The following is a 21792-nucleotide window of genomic DNA, read 5'->3' on the forward strand; positions in this document are numbered from 1 at the left end:
AGGCGGGATGCGTGGGGCTATGAAGAAAGTGCAGTGCTTAAGAACTCTGCTTTGCAGTCAGTCAACCTGGGCGCTGCAACCCCTGCCTTGCTCCTCAGTCAGGCAGCCCACTTAACCTTGGGCAGGATCTTTCCTGGTTCCGTTTGATGTGCTCTTGAAATGAAGCAATTTCTCTGACAGGTCAAGGCAGACAGCCCACAGCGCTTAGTCCAAGGTCCACGTGAAGTAAGCAGGGACCGTGTCTGTTCAGTTAACCTTTCTTCCCAGCACCAGCATGGTGCCCGCAGGCAGTAGGCCTCGCTATGTGGGGAATAAATGGACAATGAATGCATATGGAGTGCGCCCCTTGGCACCTGGTAAGGAGTCAATAAATAGATGAATTTAGGGATGGTCAGACCAGCAGAGGGGTACGGAGGTGGGATACAGTGGTCTAGGTGGGTGCAACCCAGAGTGACAGATTAGGGGTACCTCTTCTGGTGGGGTGGGTGGGATCCAATGATAAACCTAGCCAGAGCGGGAAGGTGGGGAAGGTTGTATGACCCCCTGAAGTCCTGTACCCCAGCAGCCATGTGGGAGTAAATGAAGGAACTGGAACTCTGGGTAGTGAGACACATTTTTCACCTGCTCTAAGGGTGCATCCCAAAGTTGCAGGGGCAAGGGGTGGGGAGGAAGGGGGGCCAAGTGATGGCAAAGGCCTGAGGTGCCAGATGAGAAGGGAAGATGAAAAGGGAAATGTAACCGGGACCCCTTTGTGGAGGTGGACGTTCCTTGACTTGTCCCTGCCGGTATTCGTGCTGACCGTGGGGAGTGCCCGGAGGGCCCGCTGCCGTCAGTATGTGAGGCAAGCCAGCCTCAAAGGGGGCTGGGCCGGAGGAATGTGCTGTGGACATCGCTGAACGGGCTTCATATCCATGGTGTCACCGTGGGGGACTGTGGCCACTCCTGCCGCGGGCCAGGAGGGGCCTGGGTGCTTGAGATGGAGCCGGCTGCTTGAAGGCAGGGCCTTTTGCTTTTCTGACCTTGGGCAGGCAGCCGCAGCCTAATGGGTCTCCATGCCCCTGGGGTGACCAGGAATATGTAAGATGCATAGGTCTGAGGTAGGAGTGAGAGATTTGGAGGAACACATCAACAGGGAGGCACTGTATCCCTCAAAAGCCAAGTTCAAAGCTTATCCTTGTAGTATTTTCCATAATTGCTCATAATCATTTGTTTATTTTCTATTTGCCTTGATGAATCAATCCTCCAGACACTTTGGAGGGATGTACATCTTTGGGACGTCCCCTTAGAGCAATAGGACGCCAAGAAGTAGGAATCAGTGTTGGTGCTGGTTGCTACCCCATTGTTCCCAAGACACAGGGTCCTGGTGGACGGGTCCTTGAGGGTAACAGATCACCTTTCATTGAAAGGCAAGGAAACCCAGCTCCAGAGTCGGTGAGGCATCTCAGTCTTGTAGAGTGGGGGAGACCCCATCCCTTACCCCATGGGCTCTTGTGCCACTGTGGTGGGTGGTGAAGGCCCCTGTGGGCTGTGAGTGTGGCAGTGTTCCCCTTTGTTAACCAATCTTCCCATAAAATGACATAGAGGGTCAACGAAAGAAAGGTAATGTGGATTCTAAGTCACCCGATACATCATTTCAATTAAAAAAACCACCTCACCTATGTGAAAATAAAGGCCCTAAATATATATATGTTCACTTTATTATTTAAAGATCTATGTTTGAGATAGAAGAATAATCTGAAATAGGAAGCTCTGTAAACTAGGCTGAGTACTCCAGCTCAGAAGCGTTACACTGCACACTTTGAAGCTGCCTCTGAAGGCAGCCTAGAAACAGCGGCCTGTTTGTTTCTCCTGGACAACCTCCAAGCCCTCGCTCGCTGCCCCATCACTGTCTCCATCCATTTGCCCCCTGGTCCTTGGTATCTCCGCCTCTGGCATCCCGCTCTTTGCTTGGGGATCTGGCAGGAAGGGTCTCCCTGCTTTCCCCAAATTCCTTATGGAGAGACAGTTCCCAGGTAGGCAGAGGGAGTAGGCAAAAAGGAGACTGAGCCAAGGCAAGGACTGGCCAACTGGGGATCCCTTAGCAGGGCCTGGGTGTAGGTAAAGCTGAGAGAGTGGGAGCAGTGAGGCAGCGAGGCTGGAACCTCTCATGTGGTTTGAAACTCCCCGAGGGTAGTGGCTGCAGTTTAACCTGAGGAAGAAAAAGAGGGAGAGCCCGTTTCTCAGACAGAGGCCCATTCTTCGTCCAGCGTCTTGGCCTATTTGAGAGGCCTCCTGCCCTGGCTGACACTCCCAAGCTTTGGGGCCCTCGGTGGGGCTGCCAGATACAAGGGTACCTGCTAGGGCCCTCGAGGAAGGGCAGCGGGCAGTGTTGGAAGCACTGGCATTGAGGGCCTGCGTGCCAGCTCCACGACAGCCTCGGGCAAAAGTTCCAGCAGGGGGCACAGGGCAAAGAGCAGGGACTTGGGCTTCCATATTCAAACTGTGGGATCTTGTTCAAGCCACATCCCCTCTGTGAGCCTCAGTTTCCTGATTTATTAGAGAGGAGGCCATCCATACCAATCATTTAATAAATACTGGCTTTCTTTTCCCTTTAGAGAAACTTGTGCTTGGGGAGACCTGTTGAGTCAATCTTTAGGGCAAACAACCTTAGGATTTTCAAAGTCCTTCACATCCACTAATCACTTGTTCATCCATTCATTCCTTCATTCAGCCTCCACATAACTAGCACCCACCTTAGGGGCCTACACTGGGACACTGAGAGTTCAGAGACAACTCCTTTTTTTATTATTATTATAAATATTTATTTATGCATACAAGAACTGGGGTATAGGCCAGAGGTAGGGGGGGGAGGGAGTGGTGAGAGGGTTCACCAGAGACAGAATGGGGAGCAGAGCAGGCGGATCTACTGAAATACACTGCTGAGGGGAGCAGCAGGTGAGACAGGAGAGGTCTGCTGCGCCATGTGTGTCAGCTCCCTGGCCAGGGATCAAACTCATGCTGCAGTAGTTGGTGGTAGCTTGATAATGCTGAGACTTTAACCCCTGCACCACCAGGGAGGCCCAGAGACAATTCTTTTTGCTACTCTCTGTCTGGTTTCTTGCAGGTCCCCAGCTTAGAATAGCCTTGCTTGGAAGCCTCCATCTGTTCTCCACCTGGGGTTAGCTCTTCAGTCTGTGGTGTAATATGAAAGTAATTTTGTGACTTGTTCTCCCAATGCTGTGCCCAATCCCATAACCTTCTCCATGCTTCCTAAGGCCTTAGACCACAGAGAGAAATAAATGGTGAACTCCTGTTTGTTGTGAGCTTAGGAGCACCCATATGGTGCTAAGACTCGGTCCCTCAGGCACCCACTGCCTCCCAGGAAGTGGGTAGGGGGGGTCTGTACTTCCCTCCCGAGGCTCAGAGACATGAGCCACTTGCTGGTCATCACAGAATAAAGAGGGACACATTCTGACCCTGGACCCTGGCAATTTTGCCTTCATGGGCCCCCTCCTTCATAAAAGATATTGAAAATTAGGGCCTCCCCAGTGGCGCAGTGGGTTGAACGCAGTGCTGTGAAGCTGTCCATAGCCTCTGCAGTGCGAATTTGATCCTGGCCAGCTGGTGAGATACCCACATGGTGCAGCAGACCTTTCCTGTCACGCCCGCTGCTCCCCTCAGCAGTGTATTTCTGTTGTCTGCCTATTCTGCTCCCCACTCTGTCTCTGGTGAATCCTCTCACCCTCCCATACCTCTGGCCTGTACCCCAGCTCTTGTATAAAAATAAATAAATCTTTAAAAAACAAAAAAAGATATTGAAAATTATATTTATGGCCACATTAGTTTTGTAAATCATTTCTTTTTTTTTTTTTTTTTTTATAGAGGCATGCTTTATTTATTTGTTTTGCTGGTTTCTTTGTTTGTTTTGTTTATACATGCACTGGGTACAGTCAGAAGCGCGGGAGGGTGAGAGAATTCACCAGAGCCAGAGCGGGGAGCAGAGCAGGCAGAAGGACCGAAGTACACTGCTGAGGGGAGCAGCGGGCGGCAGGAGAGGTCTGCGCGCCATGTGGGACCCTCCTCTGGTGGCCGGGGAGCAGCCGGGGATCGAACCGGCGCCGCAGAGGCCGCGCGCAGCTTCGCAACCCAGCGCTCAACCGCTGCGCCACCGGGGAGGCCCAGTTTTGTAAATCATTTCTTCAACCTAAACATTCCTTTTTTCTTCTAATTTGAAAGAGATGAAAACATTTTTGTGGTCCTTAGCCGAATCTTGCATCCTGGGCACTCGGGGAGCCTGTGCTCAGCCCACTTGGGCCTGAGCTGCTGAGAAGCAAATGAGGTTCCAGCCCAGCCCCTAACTGTGCCATTCAACCCCCTTACTTCCTAACCCTTAGCAATTATTTTTTTTTTTAGCAAAGAACAAACAGGGAACCAGGGAAAAGGGACAAGTCATCAAAATCTTAATACCTGTGGTGGCATTAACAGTTCTCTTTGGAAAATGGAACTTTCTGTGTTTACCCCAGCCCCAAACTTGCTGTCTTTTGAGTGAAACACTTAAGAGTCAATCCTACTCTATCCCTTTTCTCCAGAATTCTAGATGCCAACCTAGGCCCTCTCCAATCACTGGCCTTCAGGATATTTTGCTCATGGACAAAGGAGATTCATTGAGGATTTAGACAGGGTTCCCTGTTCCTCCCTAATCCTGGTCACAATATCAACAGAATAATAATAATATGGCAATTAACATTTTTAAGAGCCCAGTACTGTCCACCTGGTATTCTTTGTCTTCTGAAAGCCTAAGAATAGAGGCTTCTATCATCCATTTTGCAGATGAACAAACTGAGGCCACCCAGGTGACAGAGCCAGGTTTGGGGCTGGGGCTATTAGTTTGTTGCCAGCATTAACACTTGGGCAAAGGCTACTCCCACTGTCTCTCCCTCTCCAAGCATAGTCCTGGGTTCATAGGGGCTCTCGGTGTGGAATGAGCCAGTGCTTCACTGACCCCGGAGCCTGGACTCTTAACTCCTCCAGGTCTTGCTCCCTAGGGAAGCTTACCTGCTTAGGATCCCCGCTCCCTGCTCCACGTCAGTAGTGCAGAAATTAGCAGCTATGACCCAGGGAGTAGTCTGGGGGCAGCTCAGAGCCCTGCTAGGGTGGGGAATTGATTAAAACAGGCAAAGGCTCAGGCATTTATTTTTCCATCTGCCTCCTCCCCAGCTGGTGGAAAGCCATGAGCCCCTGCCCAGGCTGCTCTTCCCCAGGAACTCAGAGGTACAGAGCCAGGCATGGTGCCAGCCAGCAGGGTGCAGCCAAGGATGTCTGTGTGCCTTTCTGCACTGGGGCTCCTCTCTTTCCTCTCCTTTTGCCTTTGGGCCTCCTCCAGGGCACATCACAGACTGGTAGTTGGTACCCCCAGGGGAACTTGAACTCATGCACCAAAATATTTAGACACCTGAGATGTGCTACTATAAAAGAGAGACAATAAATCAAGCTAAAATGCCATCTGAAGCAGAAAGAACAAGATTTTATAGAAAGGCCTGATAATTATACTTAAGGAGGTAAGGGAGGTCATTCATAAATTACTGCAAGAACAAGAGGTGATAGGACAGAACCAAGTCAAAACATTAACTATGAAAAATACATTTAAAATGAAAGACATAGGGCCTCCCTGGTGGCACAAGGGGTTAAGTGTCAGCCCTCTGAAGCTATAGGCAGCCACTGCAGCATGAGTTCTATCCCTGGCCAGGGAGGTGACCCACAGGATGCAGCAGACCTCTCCTGTCTCGCCCGCTGTTCCCCTCAGCAGTGTACTTCAATAGATCTGCCTGTTCTGCTCCCCATTCTGTCTCTGGTGAATACTCTTGCCTACCCCCCGCACCTCTGGCCTGCACCCCAGTTCTTGTATGCATAAATAAATCTTTTTTTAAAAAAAGGCATGATAAATGGCATAAATATCAGGATGGATACACGTGAAGAACTGACACATCAAAAGTAAAATCAGATTGGTACTGTCCCAGAAGGCAGCAGGAAAAGAGAAAGGATTAATAAAAAAGGAAATCTAAGAGTTATGGAGAACAGAAATAGGAGTCCCAAAAGGAAAGAAAAACAGAAATGGAGAAGGGGAGATACATTGAAAAAATAGTGGAGATTATATGTCCAAAAATTAAAGAAAACTGAATGAGCTGGGATGGAAAGGACTTGTGAAGTAGCCAAGAGCAGCAATAAGGACACCCTCCCACACAGATATGGTGACGAAATTGAGAATATGGGCTATGAAGCACAAAGAGAAAGAGAGCAGAGAGAAATAACATTCCTTACAAAAGAACTAGAATCAGATTGACATTATCTTTCTCAATAACACTTGATAAAAGAGGTCAAAGAGTAATGCTATTAGAATTGAAAGAAAAGAACCCTTTTAATCCACAATTTTAAAGCCAGCCAAATTGTCATTCAAACATGAGGTCATAATGAAAATAGTCTTAGGCAAATAAAGCTGCAGAAGGTGGAATACACAAAGAGCCACATTGAAAACACTCTTAGAGGAAATACTTAAATAATAAAAGAAACAAATCCAGGGGAGCTGTGGGAAGTCAGGTGGTTCTATAGGGGTCCTGTCCATGCAAGAAGCAGAACTGGGAGTTTTATGTAGGAAGGGACATTGTACACCTGCTTCTTTTAAAATATAGGAAAGACAGTACTTTTAAAATATAGGTAAGAAATACTGGCCAGGAGGAAGAGCGTGGTGCCTTCATTGATCAGAGATGCGGAAGAACCACAAAGGCTTGAAGGGTTGAGTTTAAGACACAATGACCAGAGCATGTGATCCAGGAAGCTGATCTGCTGTCGCCGCCCAGATACTGCACTCAGAATCTGGCCCCCTTTGTCACCCTAATACTTGTTTTTGCAGCAAAAGAGGGTGAGCCCTGGGCGCAGACACTGGGAGGATAGCATGGTCTCGCTAGAATTGAGCGACACTGACCTGTTCCGTCTAATTCATCTTGTTCTATGGATGACCAGTGACATTGGTTTTCCATTTTTAGAAGTGATAGCAAATTCTGGTTAGTATAAGATTTTAAATGTTTTCAAGGAAAAGTAGATCCAGGGATTTCAAAGCATTCAGGAAGCATGCAAACAGTCATTGGAGAAAATCAGAAGTGGAAGAAATGAACGGGGCAGGCAGGGACAGTCAGAGGTCACAATCGCAGCAGGTTTGTGTCGATGTCCAACTGGGAAGCGTGGCCAGGTCATGTGGCAGAAGAGCCTGTGGCTCAGGGGACACTGCAGCCCACTGGGCAATGCTGGGGAACTCAAGTGAGTGTAGGACACAGAATCTCTCATTCTACCTGGGAGAGAGGAGGAAGCAGGGGGACAGGTGCTGCTGGCTAGACTAGGAGAAATTTATGGAAGACCTTGGTTGATAAGACAAGGAAGTGGGGCTTGATTCTGTGGCCTGTGAGGAGCGATTGGTGGTGTTGGATAGGTGGGGGAACACCGTGCAGAAAGCCAGGTCCTGGGCGGCTCTGTAATTGGAATTCCTTTTCAAAAGCGGGTCTACCAGGAAGAAAGTTATGGCTTCTGCTCTTTCTGGTGACCCATCTGAGCCCACGGTGAAGTGCAAGTGCACTGCCCCCTCCACCAGGCATCTGTTCGCAATTACTATATGGAGGCTGCGTGGCCGGCCCTGGCACTGGAAGGAAGCCTGCCATTTATAAACCACTGCTCTATTCTGGAAATTGCAGTATTTCTACATTTATTCCATAACTTCTAGATCCCCTCTTGGGCTTCTTATGGTCCAGAAATCCTTTGCTAGAACAAGTATCCTAGTGTTTGACTAGAAAAATATGCTCCACCTTCAAGCAACATAGGAACTTAGAGGAAAGGGCAGCTTGCCCCAGGGGTCCACGTGGAGCTGAGCGAGGCTCCACCAGGTTCAGGGAGCCAGAGCCCCGGGAGTGAGGTGTGCAGGCACCGCTGGAGCCCACGGCCTCCATGCAGTCTCCATGTGCAACCTCCATCAGTTCACGCACTCATTTCCCGCCTTCTCAGCGCAGCCCTCGTGCCATGTGGCAATCTGGCTGTGACTCGGGCAGGCCCTGTCCCCCAGGGCACTTCTGGAAGAGGAGAGGGGACAGGCCTGTCGACCGATTATGACACTGTCATGTCATGTCATGTGACATGTGCTGTGCTGTGGCCCAGGCACCTGAGAGCTGCTGTGAAGATTCTCAGGCCCCCTGAGATGGGGGGTTGCCTCGGGCAGGTCTTCAAGGGGAAGACCAACATTTTCAGTGCGCGCCTTAGAGTGGGCACACTTGGGGGCTAGCATCGCTAAGTGACTGAAGCATGCAGACCCTTGCTTGTGCAGGGCCTGGACAGGCTCAGTAGTCAGTGCTTGTTAACTCCCTGTCTCACCTGGATTGAGACAGGCTCACAAAGCCCAGTTTGCAGATGAGGGGATGGGCTCAGAGAGGTTTAGAGAACCAACAGGACTCGATTAAGCCAGAACACAAGCCTCGTCTGACTATAACCCACACCTCTGTCCACTTCACCGTACTACCCGCTCACAGGGAGGGGACCACACTCCAGGGGGGCAGAAGGGTGACTCAGTAGTTCCAGTCAGGGTGCAGAGTGTGTGGTGACAAGATGGATGGGAGAGGAAGGAGGGGAGCTGCGAAGGGCCTCAAGTGCCGTGCCTGGTGGGGCAGATTTGTTCCCCCACAGAGAAAACTGACCAAGCCTTCCCTACTCCCAGGCCCACACTGGACTCCCTCCCTCCAGGTCACCTCCATGGAGACTTGCCTCTGAATGTCCTTGGAGGCTGGGCAGGGCTGGGCCTGAACGCAGCCTCCTGACTCCTAGCCCAGAGCTCCCTCCTCACCCGCTTCCTCCTCAGCAGGGCCTCCCTTTCAGGCTGTGGTGTTTGCTCAGAACCTGAGCCCGGGGCAGAGAGCACAGAAATATTTATTTATGTCACTGCCAACCCTGCCTCCTGGAGGCCCCCAAGGGGTTCCTCACAGAGAAGTTCAGTTATATAACCCCGAGTTGACAGACAGGAAGGAGAAGGAAATAAATGATAACTATTCTTTTTTCTCCATCTTGGACACATTCTGAAACTGGATTGCTTGACATTTTCCTCGCTTCCTTGCCTTCCCTCATCTTATTGACCTGGGGTCTATAGGGATCTTGGTGGTTCTAGATCGATCTTTGATTTTCACCTTGATTCTGGTGAGACTGGGACTGTGGGGCGATCTTCCTGGGGTGGGGGAGGGGAGAGAGACATGACATACTGTATATTAAAGGGCTGCTTTGTGCCAAATACTCTACCAGGGGCTTTAGCTTCATCATTATATCTTACCTACCCAACAACAACCCTGTGAAGAAGTCCTGTTTATCACCTCCATTTTACAGACAGTAATGGGGCACAGAGAGGTTAAGTAACTTTACAAAGGATACCCAGCAAAGCCAGGTCAGACTGGTGCTGATGCTCCTAGTTTTCAAATATCTCCCACGAAGCCCTAAGAGAGCATCTCCATGCTTGCTTCTCTCAACAGAGGAAGCTCCTCCACAGCTTGATCCTTCTCAAAACATCTCCCGCATCTAATCTCCACTGTAGCCTCCCAGGATGCTCTGCTCCACTGTGCTGGGACCTTGCTGTCCCATCCCCTTACCGAATCTTCTGCTCACTTTCCTGGATGTGCTCATCTTAGCCCCCTATCCCTCAGTCTTCACCTGCATTATTTTTCCAGCTGAAATGTCATTCCTCCCTTCTCTACTTTAAAAAAATCCCAGTAAAACACAACAGTAATAATATTCATTGAGCTGAAGCAGAGAAGTGAAGTGGTTGGAAGCGTGAACCCTGGGGTGTCCTGCCTTGCTTGCGTCCAGCCCCACCACTTTTGCTGGCTGTGTGACTTTAGGGAAGTTCCTTAACCCACCTGGACTTCAGCTTCTTCCCCTGTCAGATGGAGACAATGATACCCACCTCACAGGGCTGTTATGGAATGAAATGAGTTATACAGCTAAAAATAAAAATGATATAAATAGGGCCTCCCTGGTGGTGCAGGGGTTAAAGACACAGCACTATCAAGCTATTACCAGCCATTGTGACATGAGTTTGATCCCCAGCCAGGAAGCTGATCCACATGGCACAGCAGACCTCTCCTGACTCACCCGCTGCTCCGCTCAGCAATGTATTTCAGTCAGTCTGCCTGTTCTGTTCCCCACTCTGTCTCTGGTGAATCCTCTCACCCCCCTGCACCTCTGGCCTACACCCCAGTTCTTGTATGCATAAATAGGTAAATCTTTAAAACAAAAAACTATACAAATAATTTGTAAAGCTTTTAGAAAATACTTGACATGTAGTAAGCACTCATTAAATGTTTATTCTCATCAACGAGTTTTCAAAATGTGGAGCAGAGTCGTTAAGTCAGAGTCCCGGGTTCACATTGCACCTCAGTTGGCATCTTGGGCAAATTAACCTCTCTGGCCCATTTAAAGCTGAAAACTTGAAATGACTCTATGCTTTCCATTGGGAGTGGATGAGATGATGAAATAAATGCAAAGTACTCTAAGAACAAATAAATGTAAAGACAATCAAATAAAGGCCAAGAAGTGCATTTGGCACTTCAAACCAAGTAAATATGAGCGATTATTGTGTTACTGAGATTCAGACTCACCTCACACACCCACAGCCAAAGGTTTAATGACCATGTGGTACCCCTCAGATCCCACCTCTGCAGGCATCTCCCCTCTCACCCAGCCCCTACTCAGCACTCGCTTCCCTTCCGAGCTGCATGCACTCACAGCCGTTCTCATGTCTGCATCCCTGTGGCAGCCGTGATGTGTGGAACCATCTGTGCCTCATCCTTGCTCAATGCACTCATTCTGCCAGCAGTTATTGTAACCCCTGCCCACTCACTCCACCAGTCCTTTATTTCATTCAGCAACCATGTGTTCAAACCTGCCATGTGCCAAAAGGTGCACCAGGCACAGGGGATTCAAAAGGTGAATATAAACCAACACAGCCCCTGAGCTTGTGAACTCAGAGTCCATTGAGGTTCAGAGAGGTCAGGAATCCACCCAAAGTCACAGAGCCTCCAGGGCTGTGCTGGGACTCATGCTTCTGCTTCCCAAACCAGGGATCTCCCACACCTACCAGACAGCCTTGAAGAGTCAAGGGAGGGCCTCCCCTGGTGGCGCAGGTGGTTGAGCACTGCGCTATGAAGCTGTCTATAGCCTCTGCAGCGCTGGTTCGATCCCGGCCGGCCTGCAAGGGTCCCACATAGCAATGCAGACCTCTCCTGTCGTGCCCGCTGCTCCCCTCAGCAGTGTATTTCATCACTCTGCCTGTTCTGTTCCACGCTCTGTCTCTGGTGAATCCTCTCACCCTCCCATGCATCAGGCCCGTACCCCAGTTCTTGTATAAAATAAATAAATAAATAAATATTTAAAAAAAGAAAAAAAAAGAGTCAAGGGAAAATAGAAGAGACCTTCAGGGTGCACAGAATGAGCAAGGCCAGTGAGAACCTGCAGGCATTTGCCTGCAGGTTGGCTAGTGGGACACAACCATTTGTGAAATCAATGCTAAGGGCAAACAGTGGCAAGAGAGGGACAAGAAGCCGAAGTCTGGTTGGGGAAAGCAGACATTCAATAATGGTGATGATGAGGAGAGCAATAGCTAATTGAGTCACCGGATGATGATAATGACAGCTAAACGAGCACAAGGATTTGAACTGGAAGATCCAGCTCTGAGCCTCTGTTAACACCCTGTGCTATGTTGCCAATATAACACCTCAGGGTGCCTCGCAGGTGCCGAGAACTGCAACAGACATTGAGATGTAGGCTCAGGAGGAGAAAGATAAGTGCCCTGGGCAGAGAGTTAGGATCTAGAGAGATGGATGATCACAGAAAAGACCCTTTAAGCTTGTGGTTGGTCTGTGAAGAATGTGAAAGAGGGTAAAGGATATAGTGCCTGGGGTTGGGGGGAAAGCTAAACCTTAGAGTGGTGACATTAAAACTGACAGATAAAAAGTCTTAATGGTAGCTTGTAGATCAGAACCCCAGCAGGGAGTAGCTGGGGGCGGGGTGAGCAAGTTTCATGAGGTAGAAATTTTTTTTAAATCAAAACATTTAACATAAATTTTTGAAGTATATGAAGGTTTGGGTTTTGACATATAGATAGGAGTTCACCAGCAGGGTTAGGAAGTCATTCTAGAGAGAAGCATATGAGCCGAGGCAAGTAACATGGGGTGGGTGTGTAGAAGGCAAGCTCTTTGGCATAGTTCTCGAAAACACAATTCACAAGCTCAAATACCAAGCACAGCTCTATTTTTTTTTTTTTGCATCTTATTTTTTTTAATTTTTTAATTTTTTATTTTTTTAATTTAAATTTTATTTTTATATTCCCCATACAATTGCAATCCCCTTATTTTTACCCCATCCCTCCTTTCCCCACCCCCCACCCCCATAGAGTGTCTCTTGTTCATAGTTGTTTGTTGATTTTGATATTTTCTTTCATATAGTTATTCTTTTTCCTGGTCCCTTATTTAAGTTTTCTAGATTCCTGCTATGAGTGAGACCATCCGGTATTTTTCTTTTTCTTTCTGGCTTATTTCGCTGAGCATGATCCCTTCTAGCGCCATCCATGTTGCTGCAAATTGCATGTGTTTATCTTTTTTGAAGGCTGAGTAATATTCCATGGTGTATATGTACCACATCTTCTTGATCCAGTCATTTATTTTTGGGCATTTGGGTTGTTTCCAAAGTTATTATAAATAGTGCTGCTATAAACATAGGGGTGCAGGTGCTCTTTGGAATTGATGTTTCTGTGTCCTTTGGGTAAATACCTAGGAGTGGAATTGCTGGATCATATGGAAGCTCTATATTTAGTAGGTCAAGAAATCTCAACACAGCTCTCCATAGTGGCTGGACCAGTTTGCACTCCCACCAACAGTGCAGGAGAGTTCCTTTTTCTCCACATCCTCGCCAACATTTGTTGTTGCTAGTTTTTTTAATATGTGCCATTCTCACTGGTGTGAGATGGTATCTCATGGTAGTTTTGATTTGCATTTCCCTGATTACAAGTGATGCTGAACATTTTTTCATATGTCAGGCACAGTTGTAAATGCTGCTGGGCAGTGAAAGGCCTAAGAAGGAGTTTGGATTTTATTCATAGCTGATGAGACCCCACGGTATGCCTAGGTAGAGGTGAGCAGGTTCAGATTTGTGGCTAGAAAGTTCTCTGGGGTGGCGTGTAGCTGGTGAGTATTAAGAGTAGTGAGGCCTTTTCTACCCTCTCCACTCCAGGTGAAGGGTCACATTCAGGGAACACCCCCTTCACCTGGTTGTGGTGTCATAGGGCGCAGATGGGCACCCTGTCCCCAACCAGGAATCTCCCTCCCCACAACTTCAGAGCCCGAGCCCCCAGCCAGCAATCAGCCACTTCCTCTGTGACTGCACTTCTTCCCAAGGCAGTCAGTGGCCGCTGACCAGGGCAGGCTTTGGCTGAGTGGGGCATCTGCTGTGGTTGGTGGGTAAATAGACGTGGCCCTGGGCAGCTCGGGCAGGAAGTGAAGAGCCATTAGCGTGTTTAGAAACAGCCCTGCCTGACTGAGCTCCCCACTGCATGGAGGCTCGTGCTCCATGCTTGCCTTCCCGCCCCCACATAGCCTGCTGTACCCCAAGTGCCCTCAGTGCCCCAGCATGACCCTCACTTGTTTCCACACTCTGCTTTCCTGCTCCCTTTTGTATTTCCTTGCACCCCAGATTCTCACTGGCCTTGCTCATTCTGTGCACCTTGAATGTCTCTTCTATTTTCCCTTGACTCTTCAAGGCGGTCAGGTAGGCGTCGGAGATCCCTGGTTTGGGAAGCAGAAGCATGAGTCCCAGCACAGCCCTGGAGGCTCTGTGACTTTGGGTGGATTCCTGACCTCTCTGAGCCTCAGTTTCCTTGGATGTAAGGCAGAACAGGTGTGGCGAGTCATGAAGGTAAAGCCCCGAGCACAGTGGTCGGCACAGAGCAGGTGGCAAGAGGGAGCAGATATGACTCCCAAGTGCCCGTCATCCCCCACCTGTTTCCCAGAGCCAGGCCCAGCTTACTCACCCTGGGTTCTCCCAGCCCCACCCCTGCCCTGCCTCAGGGCACAGAGCCCACACCACATTGAAACTAGGGGGTCTGGCCAAAACCGGCCCCTCTCAGTATCTCAGGGCTCTGAGTAGCACAGGGGATTCTTCAGAAACATGGGGGAGAGCAGAGGGCCGGGGGGCAGCAGGCAGTGGATGTGGCCCCCCGGCACGGGTTAGCTAAAACAGAACCCATAACCAACACCTGGACCAACTTGCCCGCGAGGCACACAGTAAGACCCACAGTACTTTTAAGGGTCCCCCTCCAAAAGTTTCAATTTATTTTAAAATCAGAAGGAGGGAACTTCAACTTTTTAGGGTAGAAGAAATAGTTTCAATTTTCCCCCACATCAGAAGATACAAGATGTTTATAAAACGGCAGGGTACACCAGCGTCTTCGCCATCTTGTGTGACCGCACACTTCTTTTCTTCCTTCAAATAAGGAAAACGAGGCTCATGGAGGGTCAGTCAGTCACCCCCAGCAGCAAGTTTAGAGGGACGGAGTAGGACTTCAACCCAGGTCAATCTGAGTCCAAACCCCTTTCTTTACTACACCACACTATTTGCAAGTTAAATATTTTATTTAATTTTGTCCTCACAGTATGGGGGTGGAACAATCACCCCATTTTAAAGCTGAGGAAACCAAGGCCTGGAAAAGGCAGTGCTTTGCTTGCAGCCGCTTGGCACGTCCCTGCGGGAGTCGGGAATATTCCTCTCCCACTAACCCTTCTCTCTTGTCCCACCGTGCCCCCCAAGATCCTGCACTGTGACCCCCATCTCAGCCACCCTGCACGAGGGCTCCCCGCCTTTCCTCCACCTCACTTCTATCCAGTGTCCCAACCCATAGAGGGGCTGCTCACCCCACCCCATTACACAGCTACAGCCAGCATGGCCACCTGAGAGGGTGGGGGGAAGGGGAGGCAGTCAGCTAAGGCGAGAGTGAGGTTTAAATGAAACGTGGGTCCCCCAGACAAATGCCCCTCTGTATCTCGGGGCCTATTGTGACTGGCCGCGGGCCAGCTCTCCACCGCGGGCGGCTTGAACGGACGGGATTGTTCCCCACCTCGGTCCTGCTGCAGTGTAGCGCCTGCCAGGCCCGGCCTGGGCAGGAAAGGGGAGGGTGTTCCCTCTGAAATGGAGGGTGTGGGAGGCAAGCAGGCCTGGGGAGAGTGAGGGGTGGTGGCCTGAAGCAAACTGGGAGGCACAAGATGGAAGGAGTGTGGCCAGAGGACACCAGGTCCCGCCCGGCTGTGCATTTCGCAGGCTGAGCAAACTGAACAAGTGACTTGCCCAAGGTCACACAGCAAGTAATACCGGAGGACTCCAACCCAGGACTCTGACCTTCCAGGCCAGGGCTTTTGCCCCCCCCACAGCAGGCCTTTGTGTTGGGGTTTGGTAGGGGCCCCATGAAACAGGGAAAGAGAGCTCCACAGGCCAGGACGTGGAAGGAATGCCACACGCTACGATTATAGAGCACCGGGTTTCCTCGAATTCCACTGAAGCGAGGCTGCTCCGGACAGGGCTTGTAGCCTTAACTCATTAATTACAGACACTTTGAGGTTAGCCAGGCCCCTGGAAAAGGCGGCGGGAGAGGCAGAGAACAAAAAGTGCAGATTTGAAAGTCAGTGAGAAGGATAAACTCAGGTTATTGTAGTTCGCAGACGGGCACTGACCTTGGTTCTTAAAAACAAGAAAAATAAAGGACCGCCCAAGAGCACTGGGATCAGGATACCTGGTCTGGGGGAAATTTGGGTTAGTATTTTCCCCCTGCACTCCCACCCCTGTTTTATTTTTCCAGAAGTTTGCAGTTGCCTTTGTGCATGATGTACAAAACTTAATTACATCTACACGGTTTTGCTTTTAGTAAGTGGTGATTAGAAGTAACTTAGAAACCTCGGTCTGCTTTCTAGAAAGCCAGCGCCATTCCATTCCATCAGCAAGGTGCCACCGTCAGCAAGGTGAGGGAGAAACTCACTGGCCAGGTGGGCTCCCCTGCCTTGCTCACGGCCTGCGTTCCTTTCAGTTGGGTTTGGTTCTTGCTTTTGTTGCTGCTGATCTTGTTTTGAACGAACCAGAAAGGAGTTCTTGAGACGGTGCCAAATCAACTACCAACGAGCCTTCCTCTCCCTGGGCCCCTGTGTGCCTCACTGGCCCTCGGTTTCCTCATTTGTAATAAGAGGCCTGTGGGCTCAGTGATTTTCCTGCTGGCTTCCCCAGGGTCCTGTGATCACAAGCAGATGCTACACAGAGGTGAGAGGGAGATGGGGGTCAGTGGGTGGAGCAGAGGTGGGATTTTGGTTCCTTGAGCCTTTGGAAGGAAATTATTTTTCTATCACAAGGTCACCCCCCTGGACTCTCCAACAAAAGGGTGTATCTCCTTTCACTCTGAACCAACCAGTTTCATGTTTTCTTGGCTGATAGAACCTCCTGCTCTTCCCTGCTCCCCCTTGGTTGGACTGGTTACCCTCAATCCTGCTCCCTGCTTCAGGGCATGGCCCTGGGCACCCCTGGTCCCTGGAGCCCATGCGTGCCCTTCTCACGCTGCTTACTCCTCACTTTAGCGGGCATGTCCTCCAGGAGTTTGCTGGGAAAAAGTGTGTGATGTGAGGTGGACATTTTCTGAAGGCCCGTGTGCCCAAAAATATCGTTATTCTACCTTTCCACTCAGTATTTCATTTGGCTCACTGTCTAGTTCTAGGCTGGAATTATTTTCCTTTAGAATTTTGGAGAGTGCCTCGGAGCTTCTGGGGCTGCTGCTGTTGAATCCAGTGCCATTTTCATCTCATCTGACTGAAAATCCTTTGTATTTGACCTTAAAAAACGAGAAACCACTTCTGGACAGGTGAGGGGCCTTCTTTTCTTTCCACCCTGTGTTTTGAAGGTCACGCTGAGGAGCTCCGCTGGGGTGTTTCTTGTTCATTGTTCCACTCCTTGCTTCATTCACCGGACTCAGAGGGTCGTCTTTGAAGATTTGCGTCCTTCCTTTCTGGGAAATTTTCAGATTTTTAAAGATAATTTCCTGCCTTGATTTTCTCTGCATGTCACTCCTGGAATCCTTATTACTAGAAAAAGGAGCTCCTGCCTACTTTCTCTCTCTTTATCTTTTTGTTCCACTTTAGGAGACATTTTCTCAACAATCTTCCATCAGCCATCTTTCTCAACTAACTGCTATTGATTTTCTTATTTCTTTGGTCATATTTTTAATTTCCTAACACTCTTTCTGGTTCTCAGGATATTCTTCTCTTCTTGTCTACTCTTAAGTGTGATAAGATGCAGTGTCTTGTGTCTCCCAGGATGCTGGAGTTCTCTCCTGCTGTTTCTGTTGCCTCTGTTTGCTTTAAATACCTATTCATTTGTTTCATTTGCTGCCTACTTGTCATATTTGAGGCTTTTACCACTAAAGGTCTTTAACCCTTAGCAATCAGTTCCTATTGAAGAGAAAGACACATAAAAACTCATTGGAAAAAAAGTCTGTGAAGGGCCTCCCCGGTGGCGCAGCAGTTGAGCACTGGGTTGCGAGGCTGCCCGCAGCCTCTGCAGCGCTGGTTCGATCCCCGGCTGCTCCCCGGCCACCAGAGGAGGGTCCCACACGGCGCGCAGACCTCTCCTGCCGCCCGCTGCTCCCCTCAGCAGTGTACTTCGGTCCTTCTGCCTGTTCTGCTCCCCGCTCTGGCTCGGGTGAATTCTCTCATCCTCCTGCGCTTCTGACTGTACCCAGTGCTTGTATAAATAAATAAATAAAGAAAGAAAGAAAGAAATACATACATACATACATAAATACATAAATAGATCAATCTTTAAAAAAAAAAAAAGTCTGTGGGAAAAAAGTCTGGGTGTGGGGTGGGCTTGTCAATGAGTGGCCACCCCGTTGGCTGATTGTCAGGAATGTGGATGTTCCATTGCAGGTCTAGTAACATCAATCAGTATCTATAACCTGTTCCCTTTTACTGCAATGTCTAGCCAGAGTCTCCTCCTTAATTTCTTGCCTGGAGGTTAAGCCTGGCTCGTAGAGTTCTGGAAGCCCAGAGGGCTGAGGGAACTAGGGGAACCTCATACTGCAGGAGATGAATGCATCCTACTTCTGCATTTTAGCACTGAGACCTTGGGTGAGTTAGCCAAACTCTCTGAGCCTTAGCCCCTTCATCTGGAGTATAGAGGTAACATATGTGAGGAAAATATGTGCTCAGCATGGCAGCCAGTACAGAGTGAGGCCTCAGTAGCAGGGGTAGCTGTGATGTTTGTGGTCCTCATCATCATCCTTGTTATCAGTTGTCTGTCCACAGATGTCAGTATAAACTGTACAACTTTCTTCCTGTCTAGATGTTCTTGCATAGAAAGGTAGGAACAGCTAAGACACGGGCTTGTAGCTCCATTCCAGTAGTTCTCAATCACGAGTGATTTTGCCTCCCAGAAGGCATGTGGAAAGATCTGGAGACACTTTTGGTTGCCACAACTGGGGGAGGCTACTGACATCTAGAGGGTAGAGGCCAGGGACACTGCTAAACAATACACAGGACACCCCCACAGCAAGGAATTGTCTGGCCCAAACGAAAGCTGGGCTGGAGAAGAGAAAGCCTGCCAGACTCCGAGGGCTTGTTGCAGCTCTTGAATTTGAAGTATCAACAGGCAGGAAGAGAAGTAAGCTGAGTCCTGCGGGCTGCTGACCCCAGTGTCCCCAGGAGTGGCTTACCTGGGTGGTGCTGCGTCCATGGCCACTGGAGGTAGAAGATCTGAGTTTGAGACTCAGCCCCTGCTGAGTAAGACTTTGGGGGTGCCCCGAGCCCCTCTGTATAGTGGCCATAGCAAGACCTGCTCTATTGGTTAAACAAGAAAACATTTGAAAGCAGAGTGCTTGGGACTTTGTTAGTGTCTTTTTAAACATTAGTTCCTTTTCCTTTCCCGACTAGAATGTTGGGGTGGACTTGTTTTCCTCTGACATATTCACTTGGGGCAGGACTCTTGAATTTTGTTCCTCCCTCTCCCCCTCCTTGGGGACAATGGGACCCCTGGAGATTTATGTGGGAACTGAAACGCAGTTTGCGAACTCTTGGGTGCTGACTCTTGCCCTGGGCCCAGAGACTCCAGGGACCAGTGGAAGCCACCGTCACATTCCAGCTCAGCCTCAGCCTCGACGCCCACAGGTCTCTGCCTCCCACCAGCTCGCGGCACTGCCTGTGCTGTCCTTTTGGCATGAGGCAAATCTGCCTTGTGACCACTTTCCTTTGGGCTTTCTGATGTTAACTCTTAGTATGTGGAATTTACAGATGTGCAGGTCTCAGGTTGGAAGCACCTCGAGGCACCTTTCTTTACAATGTGGGCCACAGAAATTGGAAGCAACTGACATGTGAGCCAGAATTTGATTGGAGTCGGGAGGGGGGATGGTCATAAGACTTAATAGATATGGTGGACCCGGAACCCAGACTTTAGACCCACAGGCCACTGCATTTTCCACAGGATTTCAATGTCATGTTGATCAGGCACCTTTATTGGACCAGCGTTGGGCTAAGCAGTGTGGGGAGGGGTAGATAATCTTCAAGAAATAGTGACAGAGGAAATATTCTTAAAGGAGATAGCTGCACTTTTCATCCTCTGAGCTGTAGCGACATGATCACCACATCCTCCTTTAAGTCCTTTCTGTGCAGTGCACACAGTGGGTACGAGAATGAATGACAGAGGAAATAGATAGAAGAACAGATGAGAGGATGGACATGTGCGCTGGGTTGGTGGGCTTGTGAGTGGACGGAAGGAGGAAAGAATAGATGGGTAAATGCAACTGGAAATGTGCTTCCTAATTTCTGGAAACCAACCACAAGGAACATGTGTTCTCTATGTAATTGTGTATGGCCCCAAGTTCAAGGAAACATTAAGCCAATTCAGATTCCCACCTTTGGGATCTGTGATGCTAATGGGAAGAGCCACACACAGGCTGGGCAGATGGGTTGGGGGGAGAGGATGTGGAACTCAAGAGGAATGGAGAGTGGGTGAGGTGGCCATTTAGGTTCACGCAGACTGGGGTTACTATATGTGCTGCAGAATGTTTGGAGTTTCCTTCCTAATTATCACATGCAGAACACTACTGCTGCTTCAGAACCCCTCCGTGGTGTTTCCTCTGACTGGTCCAGTCTCAGTTGCCTTCCAGGAAGGAGTCTGGTCTTCTGGCATGTACAGCATTTCCCTCCCTAGCATCCTCTGAGTCAATATCCACAGAGACAGGAGCTTTTGCAAGACACTGGTTCTAAAGTTATGGAGCCACAAGTTGGAGAGACCCATAGAGACCATCTCTCAATTGGGCCATTTTACAGACAGGAAAACCCCAGTCCAGGCTGGGGAGAGGACTTTATAAAGACACATGGCAAGTGAATGGCAAAGGGAACTTGGGTCCCCTGATTCTCACCCCAAGTCAGGAATCTGTGGCTTGTTCTTCCCCTACCCACCCAACAGCCCCTCTGCTCTGCTGGTTCCATTAGGGTTTTGCCTTCATGGATGAGGTGTCACTATTTCCTCTGTCTCTGTCCTCAGTGGAGATAGAGAAGAAGGTAGAACCCTCTGGAAGTTCTGGCGAATCCCTTGAATCTCCTCCTTAGGGGACTCCCTTGTGGTGCAGGGGTTAGGTATCAGTGTTATCAAGCTATCACGAGCCTCTGTGGCATGAATTCAATCCCCAGGAGCTGACCCACATGGCACAGCAGACCTCTCCTGTCTCGCCTGCTGCTCCCCACAGCAGTGTATCTCAGTCGATCTGCCTGTTCTGTCCCCCGCTCTGTCTCTAGTAAATCCTCTCACCTCCTGCACCTCTGGCTTACACACCAGCTCTTGTATGAATAAGTAAATAAATCTATAAATAAATAAATAAATCTCCTCCTTGGAATACCAGCTTCATGGTCTGACTCTCTGCCCTCCCTGTTCATACCCATGTTTGACCAAATACAACAAACACTTGAGCAGTTGGAGAAGTACTTATACAGTCAGCGGTGAGGCCAAGGTTAAAACTCAGGTCTTCCTGACCCAAAGCCTTTGTTGGGTCATGAGCTCCTGGACAATGTGTTCTGTCACAGGAGTTACCCAGGAGGACCTGGACTTTCTCTCCTGAGAACCCAGAGCAACATGGTCAAGGTTAACATAGATCAATGCAAAGTCCTGCAATTAAGTTCAAAAAGACATTTGCACCAGAGTGCAGTGGGGACCTGGCTACTGGACATCAGCTCATCTTGAAGTGTCACATTTACAGTTCAGCTGCCTTATAGTTCCAGAGCACCTCACAATGTAGAAAGTCCTTTCACTCGCTGATCTTAGGTTTGATTGAGTCTGAAAAAGGCTTGGGGTTATAGCACCAGGGCATATATGAACACTGTGCTGACAGCCTGTTAAGCTAGTCATTTACGTGCTTGTATTCCTCCAGCCTAATAGCATAAATTTTGTGCACAGCCACTGTGCTAAATACATTACCCTATGGAGTTGGTAATTCCTAAATTTTTTAAAATTTATTGCATTTATTTATTCATACAAGAACTGGGGTGTAGACCAAAGGTATGGGGGATGAGAGGGCTCACCAGAGACAGAGTGGGGAGCAGAATAGGCAGATCCACTGAAATACACTGCTGAGGGGAGCAGCAGGTGAGACAGGAGAGGTCTGCTGTGCCATGTGGGTCAGCTCCCTGGCTGGGGATCGAACTTGTGCCACAGTGTCTGGCTATA

At 49.3% G+C, this 21792-nt stretch overlaps 1 protein-coding gene across 2 annotated transcripts in view; it reads left to right on the forward strand.

Annotated features, from left to right (window-relative positions):
* The first annotated feature begins 288 nt into the window (after positions 1–288).
* Positions 289–21792, forward strand: part of NCMAP (non-compact myelin associated protein) — a 37151-nt gene continuing 15647 nt past the window's right edge. For both annotated transcript variants that reach the window (XM_054691474.1, XM_054691475.1), the window contains exon 1: positions 289–356. In XM_054691474.1, the coding sequence (XP_054547449.1) occupies positions 316–356 (41 nt within the window). In that variant the 5' untranslated portion in view covers positions 289–315. The remainder of the gene's footprint in view (positions 357–21792) is intronic.

This window comes from Talpa occidentalis, unplaced genomic scaffold (genome assembly GCF_014898055.3).
Source record: "Talpa occidentalis isolate TD23 unplaced genomic scaffold, MPIMG_talOcc4v2.1 talOcc4.9, whole genome shotgun sequence".
Classification (NCBI taxonomy): Eukaryota; Metazoa; Chordata; class Mammalia; order Eulipotyphla; family Talpidae; genus Talpa; species Talpa occidentalis.